The sequence below is a fragment of the Eschrichtius robustus genome, chromosome 4 (assembly GCF_028021215.1).
Source record: "Eschrichtius robustus isolate mEscRob2 chromosome 4, mEscRob2.pri, whole genome shotgun sequence".
Classification (NCBI taxonomy): domain Eukaryota; kingdom Metazoa; phylum Chordata; class Mammalia; order Artiodactyla; family Eschrichtiidae; genus Eschrichtius; species Eschrichtius robustus.
The window spans coordinates 30,954,550-30,981,297 of NC_090827.1; the positions used below are offsets into that span (position 1 = coordinate 30,954,550).

At 40.7% G+C, this 26,748-nt stretch overlaps 1 protein-coding gene across 3 annotated transcripts in view; it reads left to right on the forward strand.

Moving 5' to 3' along the window:
- NFKB1 (nuclear factor kappa B subunit 1) overlaps window positions 1-26,748 on the forward strand; it is a 129,188-nt gene that overhangs the window by 85,996 nt on the left and 16,444 nt on the right. For all 3 annotated transcript variants that reach the window (XM_068542504.1, XM_068542503.1, XM_068542505.1), the window contains exons 9-16: window positions 256-360; window positions 8,425-8,516; window positions 11,204-11,342; window positions 17,658-17,801; window positions 19,080-19,169; window positions 20,895-21,080; window positions 22,254-22,395; window positions 26,280-26,394. In XM_068542504.1, coding sequence (XP_068398605.1) covers window positions 256-360; window positions 8,425-8,516; window positions 11,204-11,342; window positions 17,658-17,801; window positions 19,080-19,169; window positions 20,895-21,080; window positions 22,254-22,395; window positions 26,280-26,394 — 1,013 coding nt within the window. The remainder of the gene's footprint in view (window positions 1-255; window positions 361-8,424; window positions 8,517-11,203; window positions 11,343-17,657; window positions 17,802-19,079; window positions 19,170-20,894; window positions 21,081-22,253; window positions 22,396-26,279; window positions 26,395-26,748) is intronic.

Below are 26,748 nucleotides of genomic sequence, written 5' to 3' on the forward strand. Positions count from 1 at the left end.
GTGGGAGAAACAAATACTGCTCCTTTGTGTCTCATCTGTTTTGGTGATAATGAATGAGCCATGCCCAAGAAGTGCTCTGAGGGTTTCAGAAGGCAATTTTGTTTTATTTATATCCTTGTTAAAGCAGTATGAGTGAAAGCATCTATTTAAACTTTCTTTTGGTTAATGTATGCTTTGGTTAAGGTCCCTCATAGGAGGTTAGCCTGTGAAGCTGAGGATAAATCATGAAGTTTGTTGTTTTTCTCCTGTGGACAGAAGCCCCCAATGCCTCCAACTTGAAAATAGTAAGGATGGACAGGACAGCTGGATGCGTAACTGGAGGGGAAGAGATTTATCTTCTCTGTGACAAGGTTCAGAAAGGTAAATATATGCTCTGATCTCCAGATGTGAAGTATAATTCTGAGTGTGTTTGTGAGTCACTTTTTGTCAGTGGGCGCAGTAATATCCCTCCTTGCCATAGAACTCCTTTTAAAAATTTATACATTTCATCTCTTCCAAATTTAAGTTGTCCATGTTATTTTGTTAACCCAACTAATTCATTTTAAAATTTTCAACGGAAGTAAAGATAAGTAAGAAAACAGTGATCATTGGAATCAGTGATGTTTCAGGGTTTTTATACTTTAAATTTTGGTATCTGAACTTTAAATAAATGAGTAATAGCCCATGCTTCACACACACACACACACACACACACACACAGAATAAATGTTTTACATAGTGTAAAATTGTTTATTTTGTTTATCTTACCGTGCTTCATTGCAACACTGAGAGAGCTTCTCTGGATGTCTTCACATGACACTATGATGTCATTTAAGAAAAAGAAAGAGAATAAGGACTATAGGGAAATTCTCAGAGCATATTTCTCTCATAATTTTCACTTTCAGAAAGGTTCTTGGCATTTATCTCTCATTAAATATAGCGCAAGATTGATAAGACAGCAAAAGCTGAAGGAGATTGTGTTATTTTCTCAAGCTTCACTCATTTTTTAAATAAAATGATAGAAGGTATAGTATAATAAAGATACACTCACTTCCACGACGGCAGCAGCAGGGCTCGTGGCAAGAATCACGGCTTGCACGTGGCCCCAGGCAGTCTCGTCTTTCTGCAGCTTGTAGACCCTCAGGCGTAGGAGCTGTTTCAAGCACACAGCCTTGAGAGAGTAAGGTGTTCTTGAGACCACCTGTACCAAATCCATGACTGAACCCAGCGAAGACCTCTATATAAACGTTCAAGATTCTGGCAGCGCATGGGAAGACCTACTCTTTCAGCCACGGGCTGCTAGAGATAGCCTCGTAGACAGAGTGCTCCCAAGTCAGCCTGTTCTAGCTGATCAGCTACTGTAGACCCTCGTAATCTGACTTCATAACGGAGACCGCCACATTCACTGCTGTGCGGCTGACAGGGTCTTGGTGCTCTGGCCGGGTGTCAGGCCTGAGCCTCTGAGGTGGGAGAGCTGAGTCCAGCACATTGGACCACCAGAGACCTCCCAGCCCCATGTAATATCAATTGGCGAGAGCTCTCCCAGAGACCTCCGTCTCACCCTAAGACCCAGCTCCACTCAACGACCAGCAAGCTCCAGTGCTGGATGCCCAGTGCCAATCAACTAGCAAGAAAGGAACACAACACCACCCTTTAGCAGAGAGGCTGCCTGAAATCATACTAAGTTCACAGATACCCCAAAACACACCACTAGACGTGGTCCTGCCCACCAGAAAGACAAGATCGAGCCCCATCCACCAGAACACAGGCACCAGTCCCCTCCACCAGGAAGCCTACGCAAGCCACTGAACCAACCTCACCCACTGGGGGCAGACAGCAAAAACAACGGGAACTACGAACCTGCAGCCTGCAAAAAGGAGACCCCAAACACAGTAAGTTAAACAAAATGAGAAGACAGAGAAATATGCAGCAGATCAAGGAGCAAGGTAAAAACCCACCAGACCAAACAAATGAAGAGGAAATAGGCAGTCTACCTGAAAAAGAATTCAGAGTAATGATAGTAAAAATGATCCAAAATCTTGGAAATAGAATAGAGAAAATAAAAGAAACGTTTAACAAGGACCTAGAAGAACTAAAGAGCAAACTAACAATGATGAACAACACAATAAATGAAATTTAAAATTCTCTAGAAGGAATCAGTAACAGAATAACTGAGGCAGAAGAACGGATGAGTGACCTGGAAGATAAAATAGTGGAAATAACTACTGCAGAGCAGAATAAAGAAAAAAGAATGAAAAGAATTGAGGACAGCCTCAGAGACCTCTGGGACAACATTAAACGCACCAACATTCGAATTATAGGAGTTGCAGAAGAAGAAGAGAAAAAGAAAGGGACTGAGAAAATATTTGAAGAGATTATAGTTGAAAACTTCCCTAACATGGGAAAGAAAATAGCCACACAAGTCCAGGAAGCAGAGAGTCCCATACAGGATAAATCCAAGGAGAAACATGCCAAGACACATATTAAACAAACTGTCAAAAATTAAATACAAAGAAAAAATATTAAAAGCAGCAAGGGAAAAGCAACAAATAACATACAAGGGAATCCCCATAAGGTTAACAGCTGATCTTTCAGCAGAAACTCTGCAAGCCAGAAGGGGTGGCAGGACATACTTAAAGTGATGAAAGGGAAAAACTTACAGCCAAGATTACTCTACCCAGCAAGGATCTCATTCAGATTCAGTGGAGACATTAAAACCTTTACAGACAAGCAAAAGCTAAGAGAATTTAGCACCACCAAACCAGCTTTACAACAAATGCTAAAGGAACTTCTCTAGGCAGGAAACACAAGAAAAGGAAAAGAGCTACAAAAACAATTTAGAAAATGGTAATAGGAACATACATATTGATAATTACTTTAAATGTGAATGGATTAAATGCTCCAACCAAAAGACACAGGCTCGCTAAATGGATACAAAAACAAGACCCATATATATGCTGTCTACAAGAGACCCCCTTCAGACCTAGGGACACATACAGACTGAAAGTGAGGGAATGGAAAAAGATATGCAAATGGAAATCAAAACAAAGCTGGAGTAACAGTTCTCATATCAGACAAAATAGACTTTAAAATAAAGACTATTACAAGAGACAAAGAAGGGAACTACATAATGATCAAGGGATCAATCCAAAAAGAAGATATAACAGTTGTAAATATTTATGCACCCAACATAGGAGCACCTCAATAACATAAGGCAAATGCTGACACCCATAAAAGGGGAAATCGGCAGTAACACAATAATGGTCAGGGACTTTAACACCCCACTTTCAGCAATGGACAGATCATCCAAAATGAAAATAAACAAACACAAGCTTTAAATGACACATTAAACAAGATGGACTTAATTGATATTTATAGGACATGCCATCCAAAAACAACAGAATACACTTTCTTCTCAAGTGCTCATGGAACAGTCTCCAGGATAGATCATATCTTGGGTCACAAATCAAGCCTTGGTAAATTTAAGAAAATTGAAATTGTATCAAGTATCTTTTCCAACCACAACGTTATGAGACTAGATATCAATTACAGGAAGAAAATCTCTAAAACACATGGAGGCTAAACAGTACTCTACTAAATAACCAAGAGATTACTGAAGAAATCAAAGAGGAAATCAGAAAATACCTAGAAACAAATGACAATGAAAACACGACGACCCAAAACCTATGGGATGCAGCAAAAGCAGTTCTAAGAGGAAAGTTTATAGCAATACAATCCTACCTCAAGAAACAAGAAACATCTCAAATAAACAACCTAACCTGACACATAAAGCAATTAGAGAAAGAAGAACAGAAAAAACACAAAGTTAGCAGAGGGAAAGAAATCATAAAGATCAGATCAGAAATAAATGAAAAAGAAATGAAGGAAACAATAGCAAAGATCTATAAAACTAAAAGCTGGTTCTTTGGGACAATAAACAAAATTGATAAACCATTAGCCAGACTCATCAAGAAAAAAAGGGAGAAGACTCAAATCAATAAAATTAGAAATGAAAAAGGAGAAGTAACAACGGACACTGCAGAAATACAAAGTATCAAGAGAGATTACTACAAGCAACTATATGCCAATAAAATGGACAACCTGGAAGAAATGGACAAATTCTTAGAAAAGCACAACCTTCCGAGACTGAACCAGGAAGAAATAGAAAATATAAACAGACCAATCACAAGCACTGAAATTGAAACTGTGATTAAAAATCTTCCAACAAACAAAAGCCCAGGACCAGATGGCTTCACAGGCGAATTCTATCAAACATTTAGAGAAGAGCTAACACCTATCCTTCTTAAACTCTTCCAAAATATAGCAGAGGGAGGAATACTCCCCAACTCATTTTATGAGGCCACCATCACCCTGATACCAAAACTGGACAAAGATGTCGCAATAAAAGAAAACTACAGGCCAATATCACTGACGAACATAGATGCAAAAGTCCTCAACAAAATACTAGCAAACAGAATCCAACAGCACATTAAAAGGATCATACACCATGATCAAGGGGGGTTGATCCCAGGAATGCAAGGATTCTTCAGTATACACAAATCAATCAATGTGATACCCCATATTATCAAATTGAAGGATAAAAACTATATGCTCATCTCAATAGATTCAGAAAAAGCTTTTGACAAAATTCAACACCTATTTATGATAAAAACTCTCCAGAAGTAGGCGTAGAGGGAAGCTACCTCAACATAATGAAGCCCGTATATGACAAATCCACAGCCAACATCATTCTCTATGGTAAAAAAATGAAACCATTTCCACTAAGATCAGGAACAAGGCAAGGTTGCCCACTCTCACCACTGTTATTCAACACAATTTTGGGAGTTTTAGCCACAGCAGTCAGAGAAGAAAAAGAAATGAATTCAAATTGGAAAAGAAGAAGTAAAACCGTCACTGTTTGCAGATGACATGATACTATACATAGAGAATCCTATAGATGCTACCAGAAAACTACTAGAGCTAATGAATGAATTTGGTAAAGTAGCAGGATACAAAATTAATGCACAGAAATCTCTTGCATTCCTATACACTAATGATGAAAAATCTGAAAGAGAAATCAAGGAAACACTCCCATTTACCACTGCAACAAAAAGAATAAAATACCTAGTAATAAACCTACCTAAGAAGACAAAAGACCTGTATGCAGAAAACTATAAGACACTAATGAAAGAAATTAAAGATGACAAACAGATGGAGAGATATACCATGTTCTTGGATTGGAATAATCAACATTGTGAAAATGACTGTACTACCCAAAGCAATCTACAGATTCAGTGCAATCCCTATCAAACTACCAATGGCATTTTTCACAGAACTAGAACAAAAAAAAATCACAATTTGTATGGAAACACAGAAGACCGCAAATAGCCAAAGCAATCTTGAGGAAGAAAAATGGAGCTGGAGGAATCAGGCTCCCTGACTTCAGACTATACTACAAAGCTACAGTAATCAAGACAGTATGGTAGTGGCACAAAAATAGAAATATAGGTCAGTGGAACAGGATAGAAAGCCCAGAGATAAACCCACACACATATGGTCACCTTATCTTTGATAAAGGAGGCAAGAATATACAATGGAGAAAAGACAGCCTCTTCAAAAAGTGGTGCTGGGAAAACTGGACAGTTACATGTAAAAGAATGAAATTAGAACACTCCCTAACACCGTATACAACAACAAACTCAAAATGGATTAAAGACCTAAAGGTAAAGCCAGACATTATAAAGAGGGAAACACAGGCTGAACACTCTTTGACATAAATCACAACAAGATCCTTTTTGACCCACCTCCTAGAGAAATGGAAATGAAAACAAAAATAAACAAATGGGACATAATGAAACTTGCAAGCTTTTGCACAGCAAACGAAACCATAAACAAGACGAAAAGACAACCCTCAGAATGGGAGAAAATATTTGCAAACGGAGCAACTGGGAAAGGATTAATCTCCAAAATTTACAAGCAGCTCATGCAGCTCAATATCAAAAAAATAAACAACCCAATCCAAAAATGAGCAGAAGACCTAAAAAGACATTTCTCCAAAGAAGATATACAGATTGCCAAGAAACACATGAAAGGATGCTCAACATCACTTATCATCAGAAAAATGCAAATAAAAACTACAATGAGGTATCACCTCACACCGGTCAGAATGGCCATCATCAAAAAATCTACAAACAATAAATGCTGGAGAGGGTGTGGAGAAAAGGGAACCCTCTTACACTGGTGGTGGGAATGTAAATTGATACAGCCAGTATGGAGAACAGTGTGGAACTTCCTTAAAAACTAAAAATAGAACTACCATATGACCCAGAAATCCCACTACTGGGCATATACCCTGAGAAAACCATAATTCAAAAAGAGACATGTACCACAGTGTTCATTGTAGGACTATTTACAATAGCCAGGACATGGAAGCAACCTAAGTGTCCATCGACAGATGAATGGATAAAGGAGATGTGGCAGATATATACAATGCAATATTACTCAGCCATAAAAAGAAATGAAATTGAACTATTTGTAGTGAGGTGGTTGGACCTAGAGTCTGTCATACAGAGTGAAGTAAGTCAGAAAGAGAAAAACAAATACCATATGCTAACACATATATATGGAATCTAAAAAAAAAAAAAAAAAATGGTTCTCATGAACCTAGGGGCAGGACAGGAATAAAGACGCAGATGTAGACAATGGACTTGAGGCCACGGGGAGGGGGAAGGGTAAGCTGTGACAAAGTGAGAGAGTGGCATGGACATATATACACTACCAAATGTAAAATAGATAGCTAGTGGGAAGCAGCCGCATAGCACAGGGAGATCACCTTGGTGCTTTGTGTCCACTTAGAGGGGTGGGTTAGGGAGGGTGGGAGGGAGATGAAAGAGGGAGGGGATATGGGGATATATGTATACGTATAGCTGATTCACTTTGTTATACAGCAGAAACTAAGACACCATTGTAAAGCAATTATACTCCAATAAAGATGTTAAAAAATAATAACAATGCAAAAAATATAATATTTCACTTTCACATTTTTCAATAAAAATAATTGTAGTTTCTTCACTAAAAAGAAAAGAAAGAAAGATATACTCACTACAAGGATGAGCAGTTTCAAAGTAAGCAACTGCATAGCTGGAAATGTAGTCCCTATTAAAAAAACTATGGCTTAAAACAAAGAAAATTCTCCTTTGAGGCTAAATGCTCTGAGATAAAAAGTCAGAAAAAATGAGATCAGATTTTTAAGGTAAAGGTATCAGTATATATCTGTATCCCAAAAATGTTTACACTTTCTCTGCAGGTTTTGGTATCAGTATTCTTTCAACCCATTCTATCCAAGTAATATGCATTTCCAGATTTCTGGTTGTGCATACTATGAGTAAACACAATCTGAGTACCTTTATTTGTAAATGTGACTCTTAATCATTATCATTACATTGGAATGGCTTATTAAGAGAAGTCTTGAACCTAGCTTAAAGAATCTGAATAACTAGGTCCAGGGTAGTCCTACCTGAAGGCAGAGGTATTAACCAGGATATAATATGTCTTATCCAACCCTAATATTCCTAAAATTCTATGTAAATAGAAATATAAATTTAGTTTTTGCAAGTCAATAGTGTACGCCTTCCTATGAAATAGGAAGTGAAGCCAGGGAGATGCCAACCTGAGTTATACTGTCATATTTCTGCAGGAGTAGAACCCATGACTGAAGTGTGAAATTTAGATGTTCTAATTTAACCCGAAGGGACTAGACCAACATGATATTTTTAGCAGTTTCTCAATATGGACTAATAAAATATTATAGGGAGGTAGCATAGTAGAATGTGTAAGAGCCTGGAATCTGAAACTTCACTGTGTTCAAATCCTGGCCTCTCCATTTACTAGCTGTTCAACCTTAGATAAGTTACTTAACCTCTCTGACCTCGTTTCTCTTCTGCAGAACGAGGATATTAATAGTAGACCTGCATCACAAAGTTGTTGTGAGGATTAAATCAGTTAATATATACATATAAAATCACTCAGAACAGTGTCTGCCATATAGTAAACTTTATATTAGTTTAATATTATTATGTAAATCTGTATCAAGTGAACCACCTTTTGGGATTCTGATATTCCTCACTATCCTTCGTGTTTCTCAGGAGTGAATTGGTTTAGGGATGAAGAAGTGGGAAAGACTGATTAAGAGAAAACTCAGATTGAATAGGTAAATCTAGTATTCTGTCATTGTAAATGAATCTTGGGGCCCATTACTATGGTAACTAATAGAAAATTTTCACTAAAAATTTTAAATAATTCAAAAGTGTATTTTATATTAATTACTTTTGAAAAAGGTTAAGTACATAGTATTTATAGGTAGAATCTTGAACCAGCTTTATTTTTCATGTTTTTGAATATTATTATACTATGTGAAATTATACATCTGGACGTGACTGTTTGCAGATGACATCCAGATTCGATTTTATGAGGAGGAGGAAAATGGTGGAATCTGGGAAGGATTCGGAGATTTTTCCCCCACAGATGTTCATAGACAAGTAAGTGGATGATGATGACGGTGGCGATGAAGATGATTCTACATTTTCTGCCTTGTTGAAATTCACTAGTTTCCATGTATAAAACAAGGAAAAACCATAAATATTTATTTAACTTTCATAAAAGAGCACTGTTTCTTGCAGGTGTTCCAGAAAAGTTACCTACCATAGAATTATGGGCAAGGCTGTATTAGACCTTGCAAGGCATTTCATTTGGGTGTCTGATCACCTAGCCACAAGGCAGTGGCCCTTAGGTCCTTCAGTAGAAATGTTTTAAGTGTTGTATTCATCTGTTCAGGCTTCCATAACAAAATATCATAGACTGGGTGGATGAAACAAAATAAATTTGTTGCTCATGGTTCTGGAGACTAGAAGTCCCAGATCAAGGTCTGACACTGTCAGTTCCTTGTGAGGGCTCTCTTCCTGGCTTGCAGACAGGCACCTTCTTGTTGTGTCCTAACAGGGCAGAGAGAGAGTAAGCTCTCTGCTGTCTCTTCATTCATTCATTCATTCATTCATTTATTGATTGATTGATTGATTGATTGATTGCTGTGTTGGGTCTTCGTTTCTGTGTGAGGGCTTTCCCTAGCTGTGGCAAGCGGGGGCCACTCTTCGTCGCGGTGCGCGGGCCTCTCACCATCGCGGCCTCTCCTGTTGCGGAGCACAGGCTCCAGACGCGCAGGCTCAGTAATTGTGGCTCACGGGCCCAGTTGCTCCGCGGCATGTGGGATCCTCCCAGACCAGGGCTCGAACCCGTGTCCCCTGCACTGACAGGCAGACTCTCAACCACTGCGCCACCAGGGAAGCCCTGCTGTCTCTTCTTTTAAAAACAGTAATCCTATCCAATCAGGGCCTTGCCCTTATGACCTCATTTAACCTTAATTCTTCCCGTAAAAGCTCTTATCTCCAAATACAGCCACACTGTTAGGGCTTCAACATATGAATTTTGGGGGAACACGATTAGTCCATAACAATGTTCTACCAGTGTAATATGCGGAGACCTGTTAAAAGGGTATTCTAATGAAAAGTGTTGAAAGGAGGAGTCTTCTAGTTGAGGCTGATGTCACTATGATAAATCAAGATCTCCTGGTGACAACTGAGTATATGACTAAGAGATGAAAATGCTGAATCCTCATCTTAATGATTACACTGAGCGATTGAGGAATACGGTTTTCACAAAAAATTGGAAACAATCCAAAGGTCTATCAGTAAGTGGCCAGTTAGACAAATTCTGGTGTATCTATGTGATGGAATATTGTGCAGTTATTAAAAAGAATGAGTACTCTATGGACTAATATGGAAAAGTCTCAAAGATACAACATTAAAATTTTTTAAAAGATAGATATAAAGCAAAGTGTATATAAAAAAGATTCTATGTTTATGTTTACATACGCATAAAGATACTCTGGAAGAATACAACAGAAACTAATAGCTCCTCTGTGTTTACTTCTGGGGGCGGGGGGCAGGCACACAGTAGGAACTGTCTGGATGAGGGACAGGAATGGCAAGGAGAATTCTCAGTGTGCACCACTGTATACCTTTTTATATTTTACCAAGCTTGATCCATGGGAATATATTACATAGTCAAAAAATCCAGCTAAAACATCTTTGAGGTGCGGTGTTAAATGCTGACAGTGTGTGGCTGCTCAAAGCAGTGGGCCCCTCAGCACTGGTGATTCTGCCCCAAGCATAGTTTAATGAAAAAAATAAGTTTTGTTACAAATGCATCACAGCTGTAAGCTGAGATCACATTTTGACAGCATAATGCTTTTATTATTGCTCGGTTCTTATTTTATCATTTCTATCATGATTCTCGTTTAAATTTTTTTGTCTAGGAGTCCATTTTTAAGTTTCCAAACATTTAAAAGATGTTTTGTTGATGATTTCAACATTGTGGTCATAGGAGGTGGTCTTAGATATGAGTTCTTTGAAATTTTTTTGTCTTTCTCTGTGACTCTATGATCAGTTTTTTAAAAATGTTCCATGTGTACTTGAAAATAATTATATCCTTTTTTTTTTTGTTTGGTGGAAGGTTCTGTATATAACTGTTAGCTTAAACTTACTAATTTTGTGGATCAAGTAAAAAAAAATCCAGCTAAAAAATGTGAAAATGCCTGACTCTTCTGGCACTGCCAGATATCAGTGAGGAGGCTGCCTTATGGGTGCTACAGAATGCCCTGTGTATGCCTAGAGCCTTGGCCATCCTCACCTCACAGTACACTGACCCTGTCATGATGTCTCTCTTACAGGGTTTAGTTTTTTGTCTTCATTGGCTGGCCGGCAGGCTGGTAGTAGTACCACCTTCCTCACTCTCTCTTTCCACGACTAGCCTTTCTGATATTGCTGTAAATAATCTTGGAGGCTTTTAAGGCTACTTTGGAAAAGGAGAAGATGTATGCAACGTATTTTATTCACGTGATTATTTATACTGAAAGATATTTGAAATTTTAGAAAAGTGAACTAATGAAGTTTTGCAATACATTGGCATAATCTTATACTTCATTTTCACATTGGCAATTTAATAAAAATGTATGGGTATAGAATTCTAAGGTTGTAAGTTTCTCTAAGGTGTTGTATATTTTTTAGTACCTTGTGTCTAAACATTGGGCATAAAGAATGTGTTTAATGAGTAGCGTTGCTGGAAAAGAAATGTAGTCCTACTCCAACATTTGGATCTTTGTATCCTGCAGTTTGCCATCGTCTTCAAAACTCCAAAGTATAAAGATATCAACATTACAAAACCAGCCTCTGTGTTCGTCCAGCTTCGGAGGAAATCTGATTTGGAAACCAGTGAACCAAAACCTTTTCTCTACTATCCTGAAATTAAAGGTAACTTGGTTGTTTAAACACTTGTGCTTGTTCCAACAAGAGGATGGTCTGATTAGAAAAGATCAGGTAGTCTCCTCCTTTGAACAGCTTCCTAGTAACTGGTTTCTGGGTCCATGGTGCTTCTTTTTAGAGAAGAAAGAAGTAATATATGATTTTGGGGTCATAGAATTAAGTCTATAGCCTTTTAAAATAATGTTATTTCCATTGAGTTTTATATGAGATTTAGACATTTGAAAATTTCTCTTTGAATTTGAGAATCTATCATTGATTGACTACCTCAGGGTGCAGGTAGTTGAGATGAAAAGATAAGGCTTGTTGTGTAGGAGAATCAGCCACTCTGTCAACTGGCCTCAGGCAGTTGAACGGAAGACTCAGCCACCATGCAGTGCAGAGCTATAAAAATGAGTAAGGCAGCATTCTCTTCCTCACAAAGGACACACCGAGAAGGGGAGATCATAAGTCTCCTTAAATTGTTATAATGCGAATTATTACTTTGGTAAGTTCCAAAAGTGAGGCGTCCACAAAAACGTAGAAGAATGCAAGGAGAACGAACCCTAGATTCTGAAGAAGCCACCAAGAAGAAGGCTTCTTCAAGGTCCTGAAAATTGGGGATGTATTTTCAGTAGTTGAGTGTGCAACAGAGAAGGAAGGCGTTTCCTAGACTTAGGAAACGTGAGGAGCTAAAACAGTTAGCGTTTACTCAGAGAAAAGTGAGCATTATGGGCACTGAGGTGCACTCCCGAAGGCCACAGCAGGCGAGGAGGCCAGGGCCAGGCTCTGTGGTGCTGTGATTGGCACCTAGAGAATTTTGCATTGATTCTGGAAAGGGGAATGACCAGGCCAGTTTGGATTTGGAATGATGCCTCTGACCTCTCTCTGTAGACACTGAAGAGACTATCTGGGCAGCAGACAATGAGTCAGAAGAAGAATGCAAGAATCCAAGTGAGAAATGGTGAAGTTAGTGAGGGTCTTAGTGCAGTGGAGTGAAAGGAGAAGGTGGATTCAGGAGGCAGTGCAGGGATGGTGTCAAGAGGACCCAGGTGCTGGTTGGGGTGGCGGGTGAAAAGAGAGAATCAGGAGGCCTAGACGGCTCTAGGAATCCCAGCCTGGGCAGGCTGTGATGTGGTTGAACTGCTGAAGAGTCAAGGGAACAGAAGTAGATGTGGGTGGGCGAAGACAGGGTTCAGTTTAAAACATGCTGCATTTTAGGTTCCTGTGGCAGGTTCCTAACAGGCCATTCCAAAGGCAGGACTGGAACTCAAGGGAGGGCAGGGTGGGAAGTTCACACGGAGAATCCTCTCGGAATGAGGGTGACAGGCCTCAGAGGTTATTTCTTAACCTGGAGTCCACTCACCCCTGGGGCTGCATGGCTAGAAGTGTACTTTGAAACAATTAGGTTTTTTTGTAATCCTGTTTTGAATTTTACATACTAAAAACTGTGATTCTAAGAAGAGATCCATAGACTTCACTAGACTGCAAAAGAGGCCGTGGCACAAACATAGTTAGAAACCCCTGGACTAGAGGGAAGTGAGACTGGGGAGGGACAGGGCACCCAGGTCCTGGCCGAGGCTGGAACCCACAAAGGTGCCGCAGCAACGGTCCACACGGCTGCTAATCCTGTGATAGCGACATGTGATGGGGGATCTTTGAGGAGGGCTTTCTTTTCCTAGAATTCACGTTGTGGCAGCAGCATTTAGAAAATGGTTCCGTGAGTTCTTGTTTCTTTTCTGAGCTTGTGGCCTCTCCACTGATGGGTCAGATGTACAGTGCATTCCGTTACTGGTGGTTTGGAAACACCGTCCGCAGAGGAGGCTTTCTTTTCTCTCCACATGGCATTTCGTGCGAAATCCCAGTATATAAACCTGAGAGGCTCGACGTGGAGGTGGCGAGCCCCACCCTCTTGGCTCCTCCAGGAAGGAGCCTCACCTCTCCTCACTTCCCTCCCTGCCCAGGAACTGCCTGAGGGCTTCCAAATGGGCCGTCGGCGTGAAGTTTGAAAATCACTGCTTTGGATTACGCACCCTTCTTTAAAAGTAGACCCAGAAGAGAAAGAGAGCAAAATTTTTTTGGACTTTCTGAGGGAAAAAAAAAAAAAGATTTCTTCTCCTAAAATGTGTGTTCAAAATAATGTCAATTTTTCTAACACAGAGAATCAGATAAAAAAAGGAAACCCAGATTACCTACACATGTGTAAGCCTAGAAATCCTCAAAGCTGAGCTTGGTTTCTAGGCTGCCTGTGTCCCTTTCCCAGTGGTATCTGTGCCTGAAAAGAGTCAGATACAGCAGGGCCAAGTTCAGACTATTACTTTCATTGCTACCCTCTTATGGTAGGAGCTATCCGGGGCTGGCGTTAGAGAATGGGGTTTCCTGAAAGTTCAAAATCTCACCTTTATGTGTCAGGCACTTACCTTCCAGGTTATCATTGACTAAAAGCTCCATCTATAAGAACAATGTAGAAAACCATTTGGAAAAATAAGAGTTTGTAGTTGAGCTCCACAGAAAGAATGGCCAGCATGTATTGTGGTTGAGTTGTTGTGAGATTAGAACAATTTTATTGAAGATAACAAATCACCTTAGTCTAGAGAACCTTCTGGATTATAAAATCCCAAGTTGAAACAATTACAAGGAAAAATGATCACACCAGGCATGTGTGACTGGCCAGAAAAGTAGCAGGCCATTTAGCATCAGAGTAACTATGTGAAGATGAATCTAAACTATACAACCCAAGGAATCATTGTGCTCATTTCTCAGAAGTCATTGAATATACCTTCCACTGCCCCCAGACCCTGCAGTCACTCCCGAACTCACTGCCTCATTTTATATTCTTCACTTATTTTTATCAATATGTAAAATTATCTTACCTATTAATTTATGTGTCTATTGTCTTCTTCCTACCTGTGTTCTTTAGGTCACAGATTTGGTCTTTCATATTTATTGCTACATCTGGAACAATGTATGTCACATAGTAGATGCTTGTTAGATATCTGAGAGCTAAGTTATTGTTTGACCGACCAAGTTGCCATCCTCACCCGAAAGACTAGTAACTTGTTGGGTGCCACCAATTAAGACATTAGACAAAGAAATACATCATATTCCTCTTGTTGTACAGAATCATGCAGCCCTGAACTCTGCATCCTTTATGGTCATTGACGTTGTGTCTCATGAAAATGTGATGGAGATGGTTGGGTCCAGGGAGACAAATCAAAATAATCAGGAGAGGGATGGTTGGCAAGGGAAGAAGATAGTTGAGGAACTGTTATACAAAAGCAAAGAAAGACCATAATGACTTTTCAGTCTGAAAAGATGGAGATTAGGAAGAAACCGAATCATAATCTTTAAATTATGAAAGGTATGGTCAGGATAAATGCAGGCGTCTTTACTGGCAAACTACAACCCAGAAAGTGAGAATGAGGTACTTTTAAGGCACGTGCACAGCATAAGGTGGTAGAGGCTAAAAGCTTTATCGACATTTGTGAACTAAGCTGTTATCTTAAATCATCAGTTATTAAAGGAAGCAAAGATACGTTGGAGTGTTTCCCCCAAAATGGTGCCCTAATATAATGGAATGCTCATTAGACCTTGTATCTGATCTTCACTCGGCCTTGACCTCGTACAAGTCCCTCAACATCCTAGCTTCGGTTTCCTCTTCTGTAAAAGGAGGACTTGTAGTGAGTGGCCACTTAGGTCCCTTTTAGAATAGGTTGATGTTTCATAGTACATCCCATGGTCCACTGTCAAAAGCAGACCACAAGGGTAAGTAAACCCAGTGTGAGAATCCCCATGTTCAATTCCATGGAAATTCAGACTGCAGGTTCTTCTATTTAAAAAAAAAAAAAAAGCTTGTCACATGGAATTTTCTATATCAGTTTCTTGTCATTAACATCTTAATGGCTGTAGGATAGTTAATATTTTTTAAATTGAGTCTTAAAAATTCCCATTTTACAATGAAATATAACCAGTGAATGTCCCTGTTTTATAAGTCAAAAGGAGTACATAGCAAATACCAAATGATCTCTTTGCTAGAAAGCGTGTCAGTAGATAACATTTATTTCTGAAGATGAACATGTTGTCTGCCTTGCTCTTGTATTTCATATTTCTGATGAACTAATATCCCATGTGAGATGAACAGTTTATAGGATGAGTAATAATTGTGACTTAGTTATGATACAACTGATGGAGAAACTTTATAAATCTGTCCAAAACCTTTGATAAGGAAATTGCTCAAGTTTCTCCACTTTGAGGTCACCCCTTTCTGGTGGAAGCATGTTTTCTTCAGAGTTGACCCATGCTGGCTTTTTTCTTCCTAGCGAGTCTGGACAGGATCCGTTTTTAAAAGATTATTTTTTAAGGGTACTTTGCTACCCTACTTCAAACTGCACTTAGATGATCACGAGATAATCAGTACACAACAGCATTCTTTCTAGCCCTGAGATGACTGAAACAACGACAGAATTAGAGATAAGTGAAGATCTTTCTGAACATAAACAGTGACCAGAACTGACGTGAAGAATCAGAAATAGGCCAGTTGTCAAGTATGGGGCTGCTGATTGAAAAAAAAGAACACCATATTGACTGTTGATTTAATTTAAACAAAAACCAAAAACTTCTTTCAGTGCTTTATTTCAGAAGAGAGAAGGGAGAAAAAATATATAGGGTGGGAAAATCAGAGAAGGGAGAGAAAGGGAAACAGAAAGAAGAAACAAGAAAGGAACAATAGACCACAAAGTCACTGGCAGAACTCAGAGGGGCAGTGGGGCTGGTGAGAAGCAAAAGAAAAACAGAGCAACCACATGGGGAATGAGGGGGGAAAGTCTAAATAGTATCTAGACTTGGCCAATTGAAAATCTCAGAGGGCATCACTGTATTTTAGTCAAGTAGTGGTCTTAGACTTGTAGCCTCATATCTCATGAGTTACCAATGACTGCAGATCCATCTTTTATTGTCTTTCTGGGATGCACGCATTTTTATTATTGTGGCGACCACCAAGGAACAGCCTCCAACACCTTATGTCTGCACTGTCTCTGCCTCTCACTTTGACTCTTTATTTTATCCTGTGCACCAGTGACAGATGAATCTTTCTAAAATACCACCATGTACATGGCATTCCCCAGTTCAAAAACATTCCATGGCTCTCCTGCCTGTAAATTAAATCCCTTAGGTTCATAATCCAGGTGCTTGGCAGTGTGGTCCCAATCAGCCCCATTTCTCAAGAATTCCTCATACTAAACTTTCCCTTCAGCTAAGCTGACCCACTGCTGTTCTCATAAGCATGCTGTGCACATTGGTTCCTTTGTTACTTTCCCTCTACATCCCCTTCCCACGACGTCCTCCCTTTGTCCTCTCCTGATACAGAGTTGATTCTGGGAAGCCTTTTCCTGAATTTTCCAGCCCACAGAGACTCCCTAGAAGTCCTTCCTTGAACTCCTGGAACCCTAGCTGGCACCATGAATTTAACATATATAGCATTATAGTGCTTTGTCTTTAAGTCTTTCCCCCAGAACCTTAAAATTATATTGGAGGGTTCTTGACAGCAAAGACATGATGTCATACTTCTCTTTATCCTCAGCACTTAGGTCGTTGTAGACACATAATAAATGTTAGCTGATTAGTAACAGTTGTTTTGTATGACCAAGTGAAAATGCTCAGTAATGTTGTTCTCATTCAGTATTTTCAGTCTCTTCATCTTTGATGGGCAGTCTAGTCTCTCACTAACTTGAATGACATGGGGGACTTAAGAAACAATTGCAGGGCTTCCCTGGTGGCGCAGTGGTTGAGAGTCTGCCTGCCAATGCAGGGGACGCGGGTTCGAGCCCTGGTCTGGGAGGATCCCACATGCTGCGGAGCAACGAGGCCCGTGAGCCACAAGTACTGAGCCTGTGCGTCTGGAGCCTGTGCTCCGCAAAGAGAGGCCGCAATAGTGAGAGGCCCGCGCACCGCGATGAAGAGTGGCCCCCGCTTGCCGCAACTAGAGAAAGCCCTCGCACAGAAACGAAGACCCAACACAGCCAAAAATAAATAAATAAATAAATAAATTGAAAACAAACAAACAAAACATTTAAAAAAAAAAAAAAGAAACAATTGCAGAGAGAATTTGGGTGTGTACTGTTCTGTGGTCCCTCTGAGGCTGGTTCTTGGTCTTCGTGCTCATTGGAATAAATATAATGCTTCTTGACATTTGGCATCTCTTCCTCCTTGGGTGCTTTCTATTTCCCCTTAAGATGTTTAAAAATACCATCAGAATCAGTATTCTTTCTGTGGCTAGTAGTGGAGCTGAATCAATCTTTTCTCCTCTGGTTTCTCTTCCTTTAAATACAGATAAAGAGGAAGTGCAGAGGAAACGGCAGAAGCTCATGCCCAATTTCTCGGATAGTTTCGGTGGCGGCAGTGGGGCGGGAGCTGGAGGTGGAGGCATGTTCGGCAGCAGCGGTGGAGGCGGCGGCGCTGGAAGTACCGGCCCAGGTACGAACCAAGCCTGTTCTTTCACATCTGAAAGGGCAGATTTTCTTCTCCTAGATTTCCTTGTCTATGGGTTGAGTGTTGTGACATTATTGAACATGATATATTACATTACTTAAAATTTCCCAGCCAACTTTTTTCCAAAGAAATGCATGTTCATCTTATAACATGTGGATAGATTAATACCAAAAACTGTAAGAAGGAAAAAAGTCATGAAGGCCAGTTACCCAAAGGATACCTCTTAACATTTTGGTATATTCCCCCCTCCTTTTTTTTTTTTTTTTGGTACAGTTGTCTTGGTATTCTTTGGAAACATTGGAAAGGTTTCATACTATATTTGCGCTATGTTGTAGATACATAAAATCCTGCCATCAAAGATTAGCTATTGTTTTTTGGCAGGTACATACATTATAATACATATTTATACATTTCTCCAAGCACAGCTGTGATCCTCATTTTGCATAGTGTTTTAATCCATTTACTCGTATGACCTATTTATTATCATGATTGTGTATAGAGTCATGTATGCTGCTTTTTCCTAATGGTTTAACATAAGCATTTCCCCATGGTAATAGAAATTTTACATAAGCATCATTTTTAAGCATCATTTTAATGACTTGTAGTAACTCATCAAGTGAACAAACCGTAGTATAACTTACTTGAAGATTGTTTCCTGTTTCTTATCTAAAATGTTGCAGTGAACTCCTCTATCCACATTGCTTTTCTTTTATTCCAGATAATTTTTGTAAATTAGATTCTTTGAAGTGAAATTACTGTGTCAGAGAGCATGACAACTAACACTCGCTGCTTCCCAGAATTTTACCAGCTTGTGCTTCCAGCAGAAACGCATGAGAGTGACCGGTGGGGGCATGTTTCTCTTGAGGAGCCAGTATATGTTTCTGTATTTTGTTTGGTTCAGTTTTTCCCTCCAGGGGTCACTTTACTGTCTTCTGTGTCAGCAAGTCTGAGTCTGGATGGCAGCCACTCACCGTTAGCCTCTCCCCTCCGTGCAGGAGTGGGAGACTTTCTCCAGCATGAGCTCCTCCGTGCTGCCCAGAGCCTGGGCTCTGCCTGGGTTGCCAAAAATGTAACCTTGCCAGAGTCGAATTCTCATCGTCCCAGGACCCCCAGTGATGTGCCTTGTTACTAAGTCTCAACAGAAGGACCGTGTCGGGCACACCAAAGCCTGTTCTCACCAGAGGGAGAACACTAACGTTTGCTGAGTTTCTTTTTATTTAAAAAAGCATCATGAGGTTTCATTTGTTTTGCTTGCCATTTCAGGGTATGGCTTCCCACACTATGGATTTCCTACATATGGTGGAATTACCTTCCACCCTGGAACCGCTAAATCTAATGCTGGGATGAAGCATGGTAAGTAACACTTTTCTTTTTTTTTAGTACTGAGAAAAGAACAAAAAAAATGATTTAAAAATTAATTAAAGCCAAAAAGTTTTTTTTTTAAATCATTACTCACCACAACATTATCTTGAAAAAAATTGATGAATGCCAATAAATTAAGAAGATACTTCTTTTCCAAAAAATTATTATTTCCTGTGGAGAGTATAGATTCTATTCCTGATACTATATTTAAATTTATACATTTACTTTGTACGTGGCATGAACAGAGAAAGAAAAGAACATTAAATAGGGATATAGAGAGACTTGACTATGCAAACTTAAAAAAGTCACCAAACTTAGCTGTTCTCTCTCTTTTTTCTCAAATACTACACTTTTGAAGACACTTAGAGTTTTATAGGGATGGTCTTTTCTCATCAAATGTATCTCCTGGGGGCTTCCCTGGTGGCGCACTGGTTAAGAATCGCCTGCCAATGCAGGGGACACGGGTTCAAGCCCTGGCCCGGGAAGATCCCACAGGCTGCGGAGCAGCTAAGCCCGTGCGCCACAACTACTGAGCCTGCGCTCTAGAGCCCATGAGCCACAACTACTGAGCCCACGTGCCACAACTACTGAAGCCCACGTGCCTAGAGCCCGTGCTCCGCAACAAGAGAAGCCACCACAATGAGAAGCCCACGCACTGCAATGAGTAGCCCCTGCTCGCCACAACTAGAGAAAGCCCGCGCACAGCAACAAAGACCCAGCGTAGCCAAAAATAAATAAATAAAATAAATAAATTTACAAAAAAAAAATGTATCCCCTAATTAGCAGTTGTCACATCATGTGTTCATACTTCTATTACATGTCCATTTTAGCGTACTCATTGAAGAAATAATACAACAAGGTCTTCTCACGTATTCAACAACTATTTTACGTCAGGTGCTTTTACATGTTTTAACTGTAATCTTTATGATTCCTCTGTAAGGAAAATATTAGTATCTTCATTTTACAGACAGAGCGCACCAAGGTTCAGAAATGATCATTCACTCACTGAAGGTACATATCTGTTAGTGGCAGAACCAGGATCTGAACCAGGTCTGCCTGTAAAATCTCGGTGTTCTCATAGTAGCTGTCAGATAGCATAGCAGGACCTGAAACAGTGTGATCGGAAACAGTGCACTGGATAGCTCCCACAGCAAAGAATGTGAATTGAGATCACATCTTCACAACCTGCTTGAGCATTAGGGAAAAAATTAGCTGCTCTGTTTTCAAGAACTTTAAAAATGCCACTTCCTCGCAATTCCTAGAAGAGCTTTATTTCATTTTTCTCCTTTACAGATAAACAGAATGAGGTGTACATTTTTAGAAATGTAAAAAAAAAAATTTTTTTTTAAGGTCTTAAATAAGTTCTCATCACAAGAAAAAAGAATTTGCAACTATATATGCTGATGGGTGTTAACTAGACTTACTGTGGTGATCATTTTGCAGTGTGGACAAGTTCTGAGTCATTATATGGTACACCTGAAATTATTACAATGTTATACCTCAATTTAAAAAACGTTTTTTGAAAGTGACTTTAAAATAGCTCCAAAACGTGTTACTTATGACCATTTTAAAAGGAATTTTAAATTGTTGTTTTTCTTTTCCCTTTGCAGTAAACCTGCCTCCTACCTTTATCTGACCTTTGCTGAAACAGTGAATTATAACTTAATTAATAGATTTTACTGAGGGAAAAAAGCTGAATTTTTGCTTTTATCTTAGGAACCATAGACACCCCATCTAAAAGTGACCCTGAAGGTTATGACAAGAGTGATGACAGAGAGGCCATAAATCTCTCTGGGCAGGCAGCAGAGAGCACCGAGCAAGATAGAGAGTCCTGCAAGCGGGGCGATGAGGCTGATCTGGCGTACTCGGTAGGGGTGAAGGAGGAGAATCGCAGTTCCCAGGGTGAGTGAGCACATGGGGGCCTGCATTGTACTGCTTGGTGAGGGGGTGGGTCAGTTCTAGGTGGACAACCTGTTTCCGGAAGACGGGTTTATTTTCTGTTGATCTAAAGACGATACATCAACATCTGGTTCAGCGTGCTCTTCAGAGCCCTGTGTGCCTTTTGAAAAGCATGTGCCAGGTTATTTTATTCACACTGGGATTTCCATTTTCCCAGGGTTATCTTTGAATATAAAGTATAGAACTTTACATATGCTTCTCCAGTCGTCATGCAGTTTTAGGGTATCACGAGAGATAATCTAAATCATTTCCACCACAGATAAGAGAGAGCAGTTTGCATAACTTTGACAGTCTCCCTTCTCTCGACTGTCATACTGAAGTGGAATTTCGCCTGAAAATAAGAACTTTTCCCTTTATCCTGATGCCTTCTTTGAAGAATTAGGATTAGGAGGGACAGTGAATATTTGGAACCAGAACCCATTAGAGTATGTGTCATGAGTCTAGGTCATCCTAGATTATGCCTGGAAGACTTTTTCTGTAAGAGAAAGATAGTAAATATGTAGAGTTGGGGGCTACATATGGTTTCTATTGCATATTCTTTTTTTAACACCCCTTCAAAAACGTACAAACCATGCTTATTAGCTAGGGGGCTGTATAAAAACGGGCCACACACAGGATTTGACCTGCAAGCCACAATTTTCCTCCCGTTGACCTTCAGGAAGCAAAGTTTACAAAAACACCAGTGGCTCTCGGAGAGTCTGTATCTCTGTGGCAGAGACTGATTTTTGACACTTTTTGCCTAACGAAAGTCGTTCAAGACCCCCATGAAGGATTATTTCACCCAGAGATTATTTACAATTATGGCAAAACCCAGTTAACGTTATTTGGAGATTGATTGTTCCCCTTAAGATAACAGAAACTTCTGAACTTCTTTTCCCCGAACAAACTGTAGACAGATTTTTTGGAGATCAGCCTCTGTGTTTGTCAGTGAGCCAATGTCCAGCTGTGCTTTTTCTAGTGAACACAACCCAGAAGCACCGAGAGGAGCATCTTCCAGTAGGTCGACGTGTCTCAGGGTATCAGAACACTGATGCCGAGGGTCTTGGCCTCAAGCATGGCATTCCTGCAGAGCAGGTATGGGAAACTGAACTGTGATCGGGATCCACTGCCTTGCAGATAACCTCTTTCTGGAGAAGGCCATGCAGCTTGCCAAGCAGCACGCGAACGCCCTTTTTGACTACGCGGTGACAGGAGACGTGAGGGCGCTGCTGGCCGCCCAGCGCCACCTCACTGCGGTGCAGGACGGGAACGGGGACGGGTAAGTCAGGACTGCGCAACAAGGGTTGTTCTAAAGGGGCGAAGAGGGATAAGTAGTGTATGCACGCTGGCTAGAAGTGAGAAGAGCTGATCAAAGTTACTGGGTCCTGCAGCTGAAACACTCTCTCAAGGAAAATAATGTGTCAGTAAGGTTGACTGGCACAGTCTCCTTCTCCTGCCCTGTGGCTCTCACCTCCTGGGCTCTAAAATAGCCAGAATGCTCATCTAAGAGCACAGCACTCTGGGCAAGAAAACTAAGATGGGTGTGGGGAATGGTACTTTTTTTTTTTTTTTTTTTTTAACATCTTTACTCGAGTATAATTGCTTTACAATGTTGTGTTAGTTTCTGCTTCACAACAAAGTGAATCAGCTATATGGATACATATACCCCCATATCCCCTCCCTCTTGAGCCTCCCTCCCGCCCTCCCTATCCCACTCCTGTAGGTGGTCACAAAGCACGGAGCTAGCTGATCTCCCTGTGCTATGCGGCTGCTTCCCACTAGCTATCTGTTTTACATTTGGTAGTGTGTATAGGGAATAGTAGTTTTTGAAAAGCCCTGCTTTATTTGTTGGAATACGATTTAGAATCATACTTAATAAACACTTGTTTATTGGAACAGTAATATTTGCTTTATTTATTGGAATAATATGATAAAATTTGGTCTTACCAAATCCCTAAAGCGCTTGTTATCCCCACTGCATATTTGTAATAATAATATTCTCAAGGAAAAGCCCAATAGAGAGCACAACAGCAGCAACAAAATAATTAGGAGGCCGTTGTCATGCTCTCCCAGTTACTGGTTCCTCTTCTACTGCCTCTATTAATGGTCACCAGTCTGCGACTGAATCAGACTCTTGTGACTGTTCTAACCCACATTGTGTGGGAGTCTAACATTCCAAGCACCGTGCTTCCCATTCCTGCTGTTACTGAGCTTGTATTTGCAAAGACACCTGGCTTCTTTCTAAAAACGGTTCTCCTAGTCCTTTCATTGAGACTTCTAAAATGATCTCAAAAGCCTATAAAAATAACGAGTGACAGCAGCCCTCAAATCCAAGTCAAGTGCTTTATCTAAAACCTTCCCAAAATAGTGTCAGCAATGAGAAATCCTTCTCTGTGGAAGAGCTCTTGGGCGCTGTGTTTTAAACCTCAGTTTAAACACTGAACCAAATGCTTTAGGAAAGTGCCAACCTCAGGGTTTCAGACAGAGACCTTTGTTCTCATTCCTTGCAGCTTAACCAAGGATGTGGTGTAACCACTGGCCTTGTTAATACAGTATGAGAGGAACCGGTACAGCCTTCTTTGTGTAATGTCATGAACAGCAGAATGTTTTTTACAGGGTTAAATAATCCATTTAGCATTCAATAGCATATAACCACAAGAGAAAGCAGTTAACCAAGACAGGACAGTAGCATTTCAGGTGACATTTTTAGGGGCCTGCTGATGAGCCTGAGAAAGACGAGCATAGGTAAGTTAGGAAGGGACCTGCTGGTGTTCGAAGGGAGGACTGTGGAGGGGACACAGGCACGCGCATTCAGGTGAGGGCACTGAGGGGAACGTATAGACGTGTGTAGGGACTGCTGGTGTTCGACGGGAGGACTGTGGAAGGGGACACAGGCACGTGCGTTCAGGTGAGGGCACTGAGGGGAAGGTATAGACGTGTGTAGGGACTGCTGGTGTTCGACGGGAGGACTGTGGAAGGGATACAGGCACGTGCGTTCAGGTGAGGGCACTGAGGGGAAGGTATAGACGTGTGTAGGGACTGCTGGTGTTCGACGGGAGGACTGTGGAGGGGGTACAGGCACGTGCATTCAGGTGAGGGCACTGAGGGGAAGGCATAGACGTGTGCAGGGACCTGGATGTATGTGGAGAGCCTGGGGAGGTGGCTTCCCTGCCCAAGCAGGAAATGAATCCTTAGAGTCCCCTCCCTGGACCCCAGACATCCTCCCGCAAGCAGGCCCACGGGGCTTGTCGCAGCTGGAGACCAGAGGGGTGAGACTTGGGGAGACCAAAGAGGAGTCCTCATAAGAATATAGACAAGGGATAGCTTTTGGCCTTCACAGCTCAGTCCCTTGTTTTCACTGAGTTTATCATATTCGGCTAATAATCTGAATCCTGTGGCCGTTAGTCATCACAGAAAATACAATGAAGAAAAAAATAATAAAAGCTTCTGGTACTGGGGAAATTCCCATGAGGGTGTGAAAACTTATGGGGGAGGGGGAATGTACTTCTGCTACAAAATGCTGAGCTGCACATGGAAATTTTTAGGCAGTTTTTGAAGTACGACCTTTTTCTTGGTATATGTGCATCATGTCTGCGTCAGACTTTGGGCCCTTTTCAGCAGTCTTCTTCCAGCCCTACGGTTCAAAAGGCAGTACTGAAACCCTGAAATCATTCATTTAAAAATAGCTCTCAAATAATGAAGTCACAGTTTAGTTTTTCAGGCTCTCCTGAGTCAATGTTAATCCCAAGTAATATACACTTGCTATTTCCAAGAAGGTGGCCTGAATAAAATGACACCTAATATCTTTAGAGAAAATCCAGCCTGTGCCTCAAATCCCGTGTGTACTGCCACCCTGGGATTCTTAGAGTGCTCTGCATCATAATCTGTCCATACTTTGGAGGATTCGTCCTCCTAGATGTTCATCTGCAGCTCTACAGAGCGGTGCCCATGTGCCCCTGAAGCAGGAGAGCTTAAGGGATTAAGAGATGGCTTTGGGGCAAGGCAGTCCTGGACTTAATATATGACCTGGATTGAGTGCTGTTAAACCCGTAAGTCTCACTTTCATCACCTGAAAAATAAGGATAATATCACCTACCTCATAGACTGTTGTTGTGATTAATCAGATAATGTATGTCAAGTGCTTGGTGTGGTCTGGTATTAGAAGCTCTAAACAAATAGTAGCCACTTTTTATTGTTGAGTCGTTTCCAATTAAGTTTAATTATAAGTTTTTTTAACAATTAAAAAAATTTGTTCCTAGGAGTGATGATTGGCACCTGCCAATGTTTTCAGCCTCATTAGTGTTAGCCCTAAGTTTGTTCAGTCATCCTTATTTCAGTGCCTAAACTGTGTGCCAGGACTATAAGGCTGACGCAGAGGGAACCAGCCTCTGAGAGGGTCACAGGCCAGAGAGGGAGGGAGATGTATAGAAAACTGCAGTCGCTCAACCAAGCAGTAACCTTGAGGGGAGACAGCTTGGTCTGCCTAGGAAGTTGAGGACGTCTTCTCCGAGGATGTAGGGTTTGCGCTGGCATATGAAGGATAAACAGGTGCCGCTGAGGCAGAGAAGAGGAGCAGAACCATTCCAGGCAGAGGGACTAATTCGGTGGAGAAATACAGTTACATTGTTCCTTCAGAAGTCTGCGTCTAGAGTCTTCTCCCAATAGTTAAGAGCCCGACTCCATTCTCCCTTCTTGGGATCTAGGAAGATCTTAAAAAGCCACCACACTGTATTTGGGCAGAGGTGGCAGAGCTAGGTGAGATAACTACACTCTTCTGAACAGATCCTAGTGCAGGCATTTTACACACGTCACCTGTGTGTCGGGGTAAGTCAGGGGAAAGTTAGAGGAGAAAGTGCATGGCACAGAGGCAGAGCTGGGATTTGAACATAGGTTTCTCTGTCTCGAAGCCCGGGTTCCTTTACACCTCAGGGGTCCAAACTGAATGCCCCCAGAGACCAGAGAGCAGGCAGGTACTGGAAATGAGTAGGCAATAAAGCATCCCCACCTTGGATACAAGATGTTGCATACATTCAAGACATTTGGGGGCCAAAGAAAACTAGGTATGAGAGCCAGATACAGTCTGGGAGTCTAATCCTACCTCGGGAATCTTTTTTTTTTCCATTAACAGTTTAGTTGATTATTGCCACTATATTTTTGTTCCAGTGTCTTACACTTAGCAATCATCCACCTTCATGCTCAGCTTGTGAGAGATCTGCTAGAAGTCACATCTGGCTTGATTTCTGATGAAATTATCAACATGAGAAATGATCTCTACCAGGTAAGCAGAAATATCAAGGAGACAACTGAATAAAAATCCATCGTTTGTATGTGCGTGCGTGCGTGCGTGTGTGTTTCTTAACAGTAGCATATAACGTTAATAGGATAAATATGTCACATCTGTCAAGAAAAAAATGCAATTGGAAAAAAGTTAAGTTTGAAAAGCTAGTGATTTACAAGAATTTTGAAGTCTGCTGAACATGTTGACAGCATCTAGATTACATGCATATCAAATGAAGGGTGCTGAATCAGAATACAGAAAGGTAAAAAAAGGTTGCTAGAGAAGGAAAAAGTGTCTTTCAAAAACAGAAAGCTCAAGGTGAAGAAAACAGGAAACACCAAAGAGATTTGCCCA